This window comes from Symphalangus syndactylus, chromosome X (genome assembly GCF_028878055.3).
Source record: "Symphalangus syndactylus isolate Jambi chromosome X, NHGRI_mSymSyn1-v2.1_pri, whole genome shotgun sequence".
Lineage (NCBI taxonomy): Eukaryota > Metazoa > Chordata > Mammalia > Primates > Hylobatidae > Symphalangus > Symphalangus syndactylus.
In genome coordinates, this window is record NC_072447.2 from 133412007 (window position 1) to 133425988 (window position 13982).

General features: G+C 39.1%; 1 protein-coding gene across 4 annotated transcripts in view; it reads left to right on the top strand.

Moving 5' to 3' along the window:
* The window catches only part of SLC25A14 (solute carrier family 25 member 14), a 32390-nt gene extending 22982 nt beyond the window's left edge, over positions 1 to 9408 (top strand). For all 4 annotated transcript variants that reach the window (XM_055267942.2, XM_055267939.2, XM_055267940.2 and 1 more), the window contains 4 exons: positions 1745 to 1869; positions 2656 to 2791; positions 7937 to 8017; positions 8960 to 9408. In XM_055267942.2, coding sequence (XP_055123917.1) covers positions 1745 to 1869; positions 2656 to 2791; positions 7937 to 8017; positions 8960 to 9001 — 384 coding nt within the window. In that variant the 3' untranslated portion in view covers positions 9002 to 9408. The remainder of the gene's footprint in view (positions 1 to 1744; positions 1870 to 2655; positions 2792 to 7936; positions 8018 to 8959) is intronic.
* Positions 9409 to 13982: the final 4574 nt, after the last annotated feature.

Genomic DNA, 13982 nt, shown 5'->3' on the forward strand with positions numbered 1-13982 from the left:
TTCATACCTTTGCTGTCACCCTAGCGTTTGTCCTTTCTGCACATCTGAAAATTCTGTGAATTAAACTTGAAAGCTCTCTTCTCCCCACTGATTTTTGCTTCATGATTTTATTTATAACTGCTTTATTGAGAAAATTCACATATTATAATGATAATTCCCAAATTCTTTATTGAGATAATTCACATAAAATTCACCATCTTTAAAGCATGCAATTTAATTGTTTTTAGTATATTCACAGATTTGTGCAGCCATTACCACTGTCAAAGTTTAGAGCATTTTCATGACCAAAAAGAAACCCTTACCCTTTACCCGTCACTTCTCATTTCCCCCAGCCCTCCTAGCTGTAGACAACCACTACTCTACTTTCTGTCTGTATAGATTTGCCTGTTCTAGGTATTTCATGTAAATGGAATCAGGCAATATGTAGACTTTTGTGACTCGCTTCTTCCATTTAGCATACTGATTTTAAGGTTTATCCATGTTGCAGCATGTATCCGTACTTTATTCCTTTTTATGGCTGAATATACCATTGTGTGGATATACCACATTATATTTGTCCCTTCATCAATTAATGAGCATTTGGGTTCTTTGCACATTTTGGCTATTATGAATACTGCTATGAACATTTCTGTACACATTTTTGTATGAACATATATTTTCAGTTCTCTTGGGTATATACCTAGGTGTAGAATTGCTCGCTCATATGGTAATCTGTGTTTAACTTTTTGAGGAAGTGCCAAATTGTTTTCCACAGTGGCTGCCCCATTTTACATTCCCACTGGCAGCGTATAAGGGTTCCTGTTTCTTCACATCCTCACCAACACTTGCTCTTTTACTTTTTCTTTATTTATTTTTATTTTTATTTTTTTTGAGGCAGGATCTTGCTGTGTTGCCCAAGCTGGAATGCAGTAGTGCAATCATGGCTCACTGCAGCCTCAGCCTCCCAGGCTCAGGTGATCCTCCCGCCTCAGCGTCGCAAGTAGCTGAGACCACAGGCACATGCCACCATGCCTGGCTAATTTAAAAAATTTTTTAAGAGATAGAGTCTTACTGTATTGCCCAGGTTTGTCTAGAACTCCTCCTCAAGTGATCCTCCTGCCTCAGCCTCCCAAAGTGCTGGGATTACAGGCATGAGCCACTGCGCCTGGCCTTCTTTTACTTAAAAGAAAAATTGTTATAGCCATCCTAGTAGGTACGAAGTGGTATGTCCTTGTGGTTTTGATTTGCATTTCCCTAGTGACTAATGATGTTTAGCATCTTTTCGTGTGCTTATTGGCCATTTGTGTATCTTTTTTGAAGGAAATATCTTCAGGTCTTTTGGCCATTTTAAAATTGGATTGTTTGCCTTTTTTGTTGTAAGAGTTCTTTATATATTCTTGACACTAGTCCCTTATCAGATATATGAGTGGCAAATGTTTTTTTCCATTGTGTGTGTTGACTCTTCACTTTCTGGGTAGTGTCTTTTGAGTCACAAAAGTTTTTAATTGTGATGAAGTCCAGTTGATCTTTTTTTTTCTTTTGTCTTTTGTGCTTTGGGTGTCATATCAATTATTTTATTTTTAGTATAGCAAGTGAATTGGAAATTTGTATATGTTCCATTATTAGTCATTGATTTGAAAGAGCGACCTCTATACTTCAGACTTGTATTTTTCTGTTACTTTTCAACTCCTGACCTATTTTGTTCACTCTAAGACATCATTCCCTTTGTATTTCCTTGGTGCCTAATGTCACTTGTGTTTTGTAGGGTGTGGTTCCAACTGCTCAGCGTGCTGCCATCGTTGTGGGAGTAGAGCTACCAGTCTATGATATTACTAAGAAGCACTTAATATTGTCAGGAATGATGGGCGATACAATTTTAACTCACTTCGTGTAAGTAGGATGGGATGTGCTCATTTTATTTCCAGTATTTTGAGCACAAAAAGCCTCTTTTACTGAAATCCTCAGGTGGAATTTGATAACTGGTAGGTATGGCCTAAATACCCTTGTCTCTCCTATTATCAGAACTTCAAGCCTTATGAACACTTTATACTTCACAGAAATGCCAGGTGCTATGGGGGCTTGGGTACTTGGGAACATTGTCTAATACAGCAGCCTATCAGAGGTCTAATTGATTTACATTTATCCATACACAGCTTCTATATCTAATAAGCACATCTATTATTTGCTTTGGTTAATTTTGTTTGAGAAAGCAAACTTTTCTCAGTGGGAATCAGAAAAAAAGGGGTAAATAAGGTCTGTGAAACTAAAGCAGTTTTTTGGCTAAAGACTGTTGCTGATCTCATTTTACATTTTCTTTGTCTTGCAACCTTTATGATAATTTTGTTACTCAAATGCATTTGGCATGTGATGCTGTGGTTTGAAAAATTTATGTAACTAATAGATGGTGCATGATACTTTCTACTTAGGAATCTTGTTAGGTTTAGAAACTCTCCTTTAAAAAAAAGGCTGAGTTTCAGATTGAAAACTGAAGGGACAGCCTTTGAATGATGTCTCTTTAGAAAAATTTCCTGTCTCTTTAGATTGTAATGAAAGGCCAAGTGCCAGGTTTTATCTGATGGGTCTGAGTTACATTGTACAGTTTACGTTTGGCCTAATTTCTGTTTAAGTGGGCAGGGAGTGGAAGTGGGGTCAATCTACTTAAACTTTTCCTCTTAGTTCCAGCTTTACATGTGGTTTGGCTGGGGCTCTGGCCTCCAACCCGGTTGATGTGGTTCGAACTCGCATGATGAACCAGAGGGCAATCGTGGGACATGTGGATCTCTATAAGGGCACTGTTGACGGTATTTTAAAGGTAAGTACATTGTGGATTTGGGTTACAATTTAGTTTTCTTTGATGTCTTAGACCTTCCTTCAGTTCTTATTATTAGTTGCTACATACCATTTTGAAGATGAAAGAGTCGTATTTTTTAGTAGCTTCTCAGTTATTCTCAGGTAGAAAAGCTGTCTCCTTAGCAATCTGCTAATTTGCAGTGGTACTTAATATAATGATTCCCATTTGAATGCTTTAAAATACAGGATACTTTTATTAATAGTATCATGTAGAATTACTGATAGAAAAGACAGTATATCCCCCATTTGCCTACTTCATACAACACAGAGACCCTGCAATAGAAAACTCAATACTTCAGGAAAAAAGCCTGTATTTTATTTCAGTTCAGGGTTATGCTATTGTTCACTTTGGCTTTGAAAGTTCCTGCTGTTGTGTTTGTGGGAACTGAATATTCTAAAAGTATTACATCATTACTGGTGATATTATTGCTACTGGAAACAAATTGAGGCTAAAATATGATGTTGCCATATGGTTTCTCTCCTGTTACCAGTTTTATTTAACAACTATTACCTATTAGACACCATTTTAGTAGTTAGAGAGAAATTACAGTTATTACAAAAGTACTATAGGTATACAAACAGATCATCAGTACAGCCTGATAAGTGATAAACTCAGAGTTCTCAATTTGGAAGCATTGAGGTAGGCTCCCTGTAGATGGTGGCATCTTGAATAACAATAACTCACATCCACTGAGTGCTTTTTTGTGTGTCAACAACTGTCCTTATGAGACTTATGTGTATTCGTTCATTGAATCCTCACCATTACTCCACGAGGTAGACACTGAAGCACTGAAAGATTAAGTAAGCTGCCTAAGGTTTCACAGCTACTAAGTGAGAGAACTGGAATTTAAACTCAGATCATTTGACCTCAAACTGACATTTACCTCTTCACTATGGTGCTTTCCTCATATTGGTGGCCAAGGGTTAGATTATAAAGGATACTGAATGCTATATTGAGGTGCTTGGACTTTTTTTTAACTTATCAGGGAGCTGTTGAAAGTTTTTAATCAGATTAGCTTTGCATTTTAAATAGATCACTTTGGCTTTGTGGAGACTGGATCTACCACAGGGGTTCCTCATCTTGGGTACACACTGGAATGACTTGGGGGAACTTTCGCAGCTCCCTCCTCTACCTTAGACCAATTAACTCAGAACCTGGGGAGTAAGGTCCAGGTGTCAATATTTTAAACTATATCAGGTGACTGCAATGTTCATCCAAGGTTGAAGACTACTAAGGGGATAAGCCTGGAGCCGTGGTTTTTAAAAGTTTAACATGCATCAGAATCACCTGGAGGGCTTGTTAAACTGCAGTTCACTTGGATCCATCTCCAGATTCTGATTTAGTAAGTATGGAGTGGGACCTGGAAATTTGCATTTTTAGCAAATTCCCAGGCAATACTGATGTTGCTAGTCTGGAGACCACACTTTGAGAACCACTGACCTACAGATAAGGAAGCTGATTAGAAGGCTCTTGTAATCTGAGAAAGAGGGGATGAAGGCCTGAACTTGAGCATGATAATGGCGATATAGAAGGTGGGACAGAGTCAAGAAAGAATTAGTTGATAGAGTCAACAGGATTTGATTGACTGGATGTGGAGAGGTGTGGGAGAAAGGAGGTGTCAAAGATAAGCTCTGGGTTTTTGGAGTTGGTGACCAGGTGGTGACATTCATTGACAGAGACATCACAAAAGGAGCACGTCTTGGGGGAAGCATCGTAGTTTTGGATACCCAGTTTGATGTGCATGAGGAAAATCCAGTGGATGCATTTGGATATTCTAGAGCCCTGACTCAAGAGAGGGTTCATGGATATAGATAAAAGCCCATGGAGTCATTAGCACACAGGTGGTATATAACTGTGGAGAGAGTTGACCAAGGAGAGTAGGTAGAGGAGTTCACAACCTTTTTGCCTTCCCAGCATACTGGAGTACTATAAAATTCTTTCCCGTAATAATGATTGACTGAGGCAGCAATTCTCAGACCCTGGAAAGTATAGTTTGGCAAAAGCCCCCGTTGGTATTTCTGCATTTGACAATCACTGGTGTAGAGGGAAGAGCACTGGGCCAAGGAAATAACACTGCAGAATACCAATTTTTATTTATTTATTTATGCCCAGGCTGGAGTGCAATGGCGCGATCTCTGCTCACTGCAACCTCTGCCTCCCGGGTTCAAGCAATTCTCCTGCCTCAGCCTCCTGAGTAGCTGGGATTACAGGCGCCTGCCACTACGCCTGGCTTATTTTTGTTTTTAGTAGAGACAGAGTTGCATCATGTTGGTCAGGCTGGTCTCGAACTCCTAACCTCGTGATCCACCCGCCTCGGCCTCCCAAAGTGTTGGGATTACAGGCGTGAGCCACCGTGCCCTGCCTGGAATACCAGTTTTTAAGGTCTTGGCAGATGAGGAACCTAGGAAAGACACCAAAGACAAGGAAACTTAGAGAGTAGTGTCATGGGAGCCAAAGAAGTTAATGAGTTTCAAGAAGGAATGAGTGGTTACTTAATGTCACATGCAATAGCGATCTAATATGATAAGGACTGCAAAGAGTCTGTTGGATTTAATATTTTTTAGAAGGTTTGGTGAATTGGTGTTTGCAAAAGCCAATTGCTGTGCATTGAGGAATATGTTTGATTATTCATTCAAGTAATAAAAAAGAAAAAATCAAGCTGACTCTTGAAGAGGCCCCCACACACACAAAAAAAAGAAAGAAATGTTTGTCTTATGTGCTAAGCACTGTTCTAGGTTGTTGAGGATGTATTGGTAAACCAAAATGTCCCTGTGTTTATGACACTTAGATTCTAATAGAAGATAAACACAGGAAGTAATGATAAATAGACAAGTGTAAAGCACTGTTTCAAGAAGATTGGCTAAAAGATTTACTATAAGATTTACTATACAATAATATAGTAATAGCTAATGTTTATTGAATGCTTATTCTGTCGCAGGCACTGTACATAGAGTATATCCTTTAACTCTCACAGCGACCTTGTGGAGTAGATATTATCTTTCCCATTTTATAAAGGAGGAAACTTAGGTTCAGAGTAGCTAAGTAATAACTTACACAAGATTACACAGCTAATAAGAGGCAGGTCTGAGACTTAATCCACAATCTGTCTGATTCCAAAGTTTGTACTTACAACCACTATGCTGTTCCGAATCTGCAGAAACATGTTTTTATGTTGGTAGTAACCTTTAAGTACTTACATTTGCTCACTCATTTACTCACTTGCTATTAAAAATTTTTAATAGCAGTCATTTTTTAAAATGACTTTGTTCTATTTTGCCATTATATGTAATAGCATCAGACTTTATTATTTTGTCTATGCTTATCTATAGAAGTTCTTTGTTTTCACCCAACTGCCTATGCCAAAAGGTGCCTCCCAGTTCTCACGTTGTGAAGAAATTGGTCACTGTTTTTGGAAATTTATAAAGATTCAAGCCGGGTGCTGTGGCTTGCATCCTGTAGTCTTAGCTACTCGGGAGGATCGCTTGAGCCAGAGTTTGAGGCTGCAGTGAGCTATGTAGTCTTGCCACTGCACTCCAGTCTAGGCGACAGAGCAAGACCATGTTTCTTAATTTAAAAAAAGATCCAGATGGCTCACAAGAGTGTTAGAGACCCTTACTGTTTTTGTGTTCACCTCCTCAACAAATACTTACGGGAAAATTTCTTGCACCAGACACTGTGTTAGGTGGTGGTGACACAATGGTGAACAAACAAAGCTAGTTTCTGATCTCTTGGAGATTTCATTCTAGTTGAGGGAGACACAATAAACACACAATGAAACAGCATAATTTTAGATAGAAATAGATGCTATGCAGAAAATAACAGCATATTGCAATAGTGACTCAGTAGTGGGGAACTACTTCAGCAAGGATGGTCAAGAAAAGCCTCTGAGGAGGTGACATTTGAGCTGAGATCTGAATGATGATCTCATTTTTCAATGTCTAACATAATGCCTAACACACTGTAGTTACTTAATAGATATTTGTCCATTATATATGAACCGTTTCTGCTGGCTAAATTCAGCACATGCCACCAATTTACAACGTTTATGCATAATTTGTCATTTAATTATCATTACCATGTATATAAGACCCCTGTTGTATAAAGTAGGAAACCAAAACTCAAAACACTTCACATTTTTCTTCATGTAATCCTCAAAGCATTCACATGAGGTAGGCCATGGCATTATATAGAATTTATAATGACGAAACAGACTCAGAGAAGAATAATGACTTGCCCAACTTTCTATTTTCTTACCCTGCTTTAGTTCTCTTTGTAGCACTTATTTTTGGATATAATAGATATCAATTTGTGTATTTGTCAGCCCCACTAGAATATACACTCCATGAGGGTAGAAACTGCTGTATAAGCTATCTATTGCTGTGTAACAAATTACTCCAAAACTCATTGCCTTAAACCATTTGTTATTTTGCAGTTTCTGTGGGCCAGGGATTGCAAAGCAGCTTAGCTGAGTTGATTCTGGCTTAGGCTGTCTCCTGAGGTTGTAGTTCATATGGCAGCTAGGGTTGCTGCCATCTAAAGCCTCGACAGGCTGGGATAGCTGCTTCAGTGATCACTCATGCAGTTGTTGGCTGGAGCCCTCAGTTCCTCACCATGTAGTCCTCTCTTCACGATATAGCAGATGGTTTCCTCTAGAGTGAATGAATCCAAGAGAAAATAAGGCAGATGCTTTATTATATATAAAATATATTTTATAACCTAGCAATGGAAGTGACATATGTTCACTACTACCATATTCTGTTGGTGACACAGACCAAATACTATGGGGTGGAGGCTACACAAGGGTACAAATAACTGGAGGTAGGGTTCATTGGAGGCCATCTTGGAGGCTGGCTACCATAGACACTTTTTCTGTCTTGTTTATTAGTATATTCCCAACATCAAGAATCGTGCTTTGCATATGTATGGTAGGTAAATATTTATTGATTAAGTGGGTGGATGGATTTAGACTACAGATGAATTTAAAATGGACCTTTAGAGAAAAGACTATTCGTGGAGCCGTAAGTTGCCCTGGGGTGGGAGTGGAAGGTGATGTCAAATGTAGAGAAAGGTGAGTTCACTCTGTTTTTGGTTATATCTTTCCTGCAGATGTGGAAACATGAGGGCTTTTTTGCACTCTATAAAGGATTTTGGCCAAACTGGCTTCGGCTTGGACCCTGGAACATCATTGTATCCTTTGAGAGAATGAAAGCAAGTGCTTCAAGCTCCCAGATAATTCTAGGCTATGGGAAGGAAAATTTGATTATTAAAGCCTTTTAGGCTAGTGAGAAACTCAAGCATCCCATTAGCGACCCTTGAGAATGGAATTAAGTAGAGAAACAGCTTTCAGTTGGAGGCTAATACAAACTAAAGGGCATAGAAAAGATATGTCAAATTTACTCTTTAAAACAAAATGACAACAAACACAGCTAATCTGGAAGGGGCTATGAAGTTTTTAGAAACCCTGATGGAAGAAGCCTACAGGAAAGTCCATGCTGAGGTGGTTCAGATTTCCTACCCCTAACTATAGGACCAAAATAGCTGGGAAATAAAAACAGGACAGAAGACATTCATGGGGTGAAGGAATCCACAGCCAAGTAGGCTTCTTTCTTCATGGGTAAATCTATCTCCTTCAGTTTGTTTGAGTGCCTCCTAAGTGCAGAGCCATGTATTGGATACTGTGTGTGGTGTTGTGTGTATGACGGTAAGCACTGCAGGGTTGGAAAGTAATTCCCTGCCCTTGTGGGGTCTGTAGACAGAGAGAGGGTATCTCATTCCCTCTTAGAATCACTCTGATCATCTAATTATATGTCGTCACTGATGTTCTTGGTTACTCTGTGTGTGTGTGTGTGTGTGTGTGTGTGTGTGTGTTTGTCCTGTTTCCCCCTGAAGACTATAAATATATTAGAGTTTTACTCTGTTTATGTTGTTCGATGCCAGTGATCTAAATGGGCACATGGTAGGCACTCAACGCATGCTTGATTAGACAGGTGGTGTTTTAAAAAAGATTTTAAAGCAAATGCAGCTTAGAATAGCATAGACTACCTTAATTTAAGAGAATGCAATACTAATTTTAGAACTAGCTTTGGCTTTCAGTATCAACCTGGTGATCTTCCTTGACTTACTCCTCAGTTTTTTATCACATACGAGCAGCTAAAGAGGCTTCAAATCTAAGAAGTGAGTTATATGTGAGCCCAGCCCTGCCAGCCTTTCTACTCCTTTGCCCTTTTCCCGTGTTCTAATGTATTTTGACAATGTTGTAAGTGTTTACCAAGCCGTTGGTCTCCTAAGGGCCTCCTGATGGAAGAACAGTGGGGTGGTTCAAAGTTATTTCTATGTTTGTGTTACCATGTTAACTTTTCCCCGAGAGAAAGTGTTAACATTGAGACTCTGGCCCCAGATTGGTATCTTCTATGAAGATGGATACTGATGGGTGACATTGAAAACGGCCTGCTTTCCAAATGTGGTTAAACGTAACTGGTTAGCCCCAGACTTGGGCTAGAGCAGAAGGCATAGGCCAGGGTGGTTATTGCTATATGTGTTACAGACCTCGGTTCTCATTAAAGTATTTATTGGCAGAATCACTTTGGCCTTGTCTTCATTTACTATTTTCTCCTTTGCCAACTCTTGAAGTTACATTCTCCAGAGAGTAATAAAGGAAGATAACTATGAAATTGAGACTGGACTCTTAAAGTGCACTTTTATGAGACGAGAATGAGTGCATTGTGCTTTCCCACTGCCATTCATTGTCATAATGCCACTGCTAAACGTTGGGCAGGTGGTTCTTTCTTAAACATGAATAAAGAAGCAAGTGGCTCACTTGGAAGTTTCTACAGGTAAAAAGCTAAAAAAAAGGCTTAAAATAGAAGCCTGTTCCCAGGGTTCTAATCATCTTACAGGTACAAAGTTCTGGCTACTTTTTTTGTACTGGAACAGAGCCCGGCTCATTGTAGGCATTCAGATATTTGTGGAATTAATAGTTCTTCATCTTTATCCATTCATTAATTTGTTCAACATTTATTATGTATCTATTATGTCTAGGACTATAAAATGACTAAGACATAGTGTCTGTTTTCAAGCTCACATTATAGTGGAAGAACAGATTTGTAAGTAAATAATTACAGTAAGACCTAAGTACTACGTGAGAGATGAACAAAATGCTGTGTGGGAGCACAGAGGAGGAACAGCCTTACCTAGAGGATTTGCCAAAGGCTTCATAGCAGAAATGACACTCGAAGTGAGACAGAAGAAGAGTCTATGTCACCATGAGGATAAGGCATTATACATTTTGACAAATGTGTAATATGTATCTATCATTATAGAATCATATAGAATGGTTTCACTGCCCTAAAAATCCTCTATGTTCTTATTCGTTCCTTCCTTTCCCCTAACCTCTGGCAACCACTGAGGCTTTTTACTGTCTCCAAGGTTTTGCCTTTTCCAGAATGTCATATAGTTGGAATCATACTTTTCAGATTGCCTTTTTTTTTTTTAACTTACTTATATGCATTTAAGGTTCCTCCATGTCTTTTCGTGGCTTGATAGCTCATTTCTTTTTAGCACTGAATAATATTCCATTGTCTGGATGTACCAGTTTATTCATTCACCCACTGAAGGACATCTTGGTTGCTTCCAAGTTTTGACAATTATGAATCAAACTGCTATAAATATTTATGTGTAGGTTTTTGTGTAGACATTTTCAACTCATTTAGGTAAATATAATACCAAGGAGCACAATTGCTAGGTGGTACAGTAAAAGTATGTTTAGTTTTGTAAGAAACTGCCAAACTGTCTTGTGAAGTGGCCGCACCATTTTGCATTCCCAACAGCAATGAATAAGAGCTATTGTTGCTCCACATCTTCTCCAGCTTTTGGTGCTGTCATTGGTTTGGATTTTGGCCCTTCTGATAGGTGTGTAGTGGTATCTCATTGTTTATATTATTTATTTTTTAAAACATTTACTATATCCATCAGATACCCTACTCATCCCCAAATTAGCAAAAGGGAACACATTTTTTTTTTCACAATAGTACAGGCTGAAAATAGTTTCTTTTTTTGTTGCCCAGGCTGGAGTACAGTGGTGTGATCTCGGCTCACTGCAACCTCCGCCTCCCGGGTTCAAGCGATTCTCCTGCTTCAGCCTCCTGAGTAGCTGGGATTATAGGCGCCTGCCACCATGCCTGGCTAATATTTTTGTATTTTCAGTAGAGATGGGGTTTCACTATGCTGACCAGGCTGGTCTCGAACTCCTGACCTCAGGTGATCCGTCCGCCTCAACCTCCAAAGTCCTGGGATTACAGGTGTGAGCCACTGCGCCCAGCCTGAAAATAGTTTCTTGAAAGATTTATATATATTGCAAAATGGCTTTAATTCACCTCAACCTAAATATTATTCCTTCAGAAAAACCTTTCAGTGATTTCCTCTCCCCCAATGTAAATAACTTTCCTCATTATAATTTCATATACCATGTATCAGAATTTATATCTATGTACTGTATGTGTGTGATTATTTCACTAATTTCTGTATCTCCTATCATTTGGGGCTCCATGAAAATAGGGATTATGTCAGTTTTGTTCACTACTGGGTTCTCAGTGCTTTATACAGTTATGTGCACTTAGTACACATTTGTTAAATGAGTAAATGAACTGGTCTGTATCCAAAGGATCTGATTAAATGCCTAAAACATAGGAAAGGTTCAACAAATACTGTGGAATTTAAATTGAATTAAATTAAAATTTGATTAACTGGGCGTGGTGGCCTGTAATCCCAGCTACTAGAGAGGCTGAGGCAGGAGAATCGCTTGAACCTGGGAGGCAGAGGTTGCAGTGAGCCACAATTGTGCCACTGCACTCCAGCCTGGATGACAGAGCAAGACCCCGTCTCAAAAATAAAATAAAATAAATTTTGAATTATTAGGAAAATGGCTGTAAGCTAAGGATTACTAAAGGTATGAGCAAGTAGCAGGGCAGTGTTTTCCATGGTTTTAGTACCATATATCTGCTGGTGACTTCCAAATATACATCCTCAGCCCATACTTCTCCCCTGAACTCCATATTTCTATGTCCCACTGCTTATTCTACATCACTCTTAAAGTCTAATAGGCACAAGTTGGGCTCAGTGGCAGACATCTGTAGCCCCAGCTACTCAGGAGGCAGAGGCGGGAGGATCACTTGAGCCCAGGAGCTTAAGGCCAGCCTGGACAACATAACAAGACCCTGTCTCTAAAAAATAAAGTCTAAAAGACACTTCACAAAACAAAATTCTGGGTTTGCCCCTAAAAACCCTTTTAGTGGCTCAGTCCTTGAAGTAATCTTTAACTCTGCTTGCTCTCTTCCACAACCCACATCCTTTCCCCTAGCAAGTCATATTTGAAGGGATAAAATGATAACCAAAATCTGTAGGTTGTAAAATGCAAAAACTTTCAACTTTTTTCCCCTTTTTTTGAGAGGCTGGAGAATGAAACAACCCAGATAATAGCTAATTAATAATTAGCTTAATTATTAGCTATTAATAATAGGTAATACAGAGTATGGGTTTTATTATGTGCCAGGTACTGTTTAAGCATATTGTGTTTATACTCTGTCTACATCCTTACAACCAGCCCTATGAGAGTAGGTACAATTCTCCTTTTTCAGATGAGAAACTGAGGCACAGAAAGGTGAAATACTTTTGCCTCTAAAACATGGCCGAGTCAGGATTCTAGCCCAGGCAGTCTGGCTCATGATCCCATACTTACAATCACTGTGCTTGAGGTGTACTGACTTAACCTTGTCCAGAGTCACTTAAAGTTTATGGCAGGTGAGCAGTAAAGAATATTGATTTCATTAATTCCCCTATCTTTATAGCGCCCTGGGAGAAAGAAGGTCAATAGTTTTTGTGGTTGGTCACTCTTTATCACTTAACAGTAATACTGGATTAAGATTATTTTCCTGGAGACCTGTGACTGCAAATACATCATTTCCCCTTTCTCCACTTTCTCCCGCTTCTCCCTCTTCTGTTTGTTGGCCTTTCTTCTCCATGACCTCCTTCATCACTGCTCCACCCCCTTCTTCCTCCAGTCTGAGGACAGTTCACTAGGGGTAGCACAACAGGGTTCAAAAAGAGGGTCTTGCAGTCAGAGATGGCACACCAGAACAACATGAACTTGTTCCTGTTGTATGTAAGACCATTTGTTGAAGAATGTGGAATTACTGACACAGATGCCACTAGTTTGAAATTTAGTAATTTGGACATGGGGCTAGGCTTTCTACCCTTTCTCCTCCAGGCTATCCACCCTTTCTCCTCCAATGGAAAGAAGAATTTTGTTACACTTATAAACAAATTTATAGGAGGAAGGATTACTATGAACCTGATTATAAATTAAATCTCTATTCACCAAAGCATGTCACTTAAGGGGTAATATTTTTATTAGCCTAATCTAGTCAGGATATTGCATGTAGGTTAAAGTAATAAAATTGCTGGGTATTAAAAAATAAATATCTTCATGTCTTCTCAAAATGGCCATTTCTCTCTCTCTCTCTCTACATATATATATATATATATATTTTTTTTTTTTTTTTTTTGAGATGGAGTCTCCCTCTGTTGCCCAGGCTGGAGTGCAGTGGTGCAATCTTGGCTCACTGCACCCTCTGCCTCCCGGGTTCAAGTGATTCTCCTGTCTTAGCCTCTCAAGTAGCTGGGATTACAGGCATGCGCCACCACACTCGGCTAATTTTTGTATTTTTAGTAGAGATGGAGTTTCACTATGTTGGCCAGGCTGGTCTCGAACTCCTGACCTCAGGTGTTCCACCCACCTCACCCTCCAAAAGTGCTAGGATTACAGGCGTGAGCCACCACACCCGGCCAATAATTTTTATTTCTGAGGTTTCACTATTAAAGGATATTTCTTCTCTCTATTCAGTGTCTCAGCATCAGAATTCAGTTGTATTTTGCGCTGTGCTTTACTTACCATAAACACTTCATGCATCCTTGTCACTCCCATTTATTTTGTAAATAAGAAAAACCATTTAGCACTTTCATTGTATAAGATTACTAAGGGACCTAGTAATATTAGAGTGGCGGTTGGAATTTTGGATAAGAAATGTTTGGATTATGCATCTGTTTTTCACATTTGAAATAATCTCAGAGCCATTCAGCTACAATTTCTTGGTTTAGT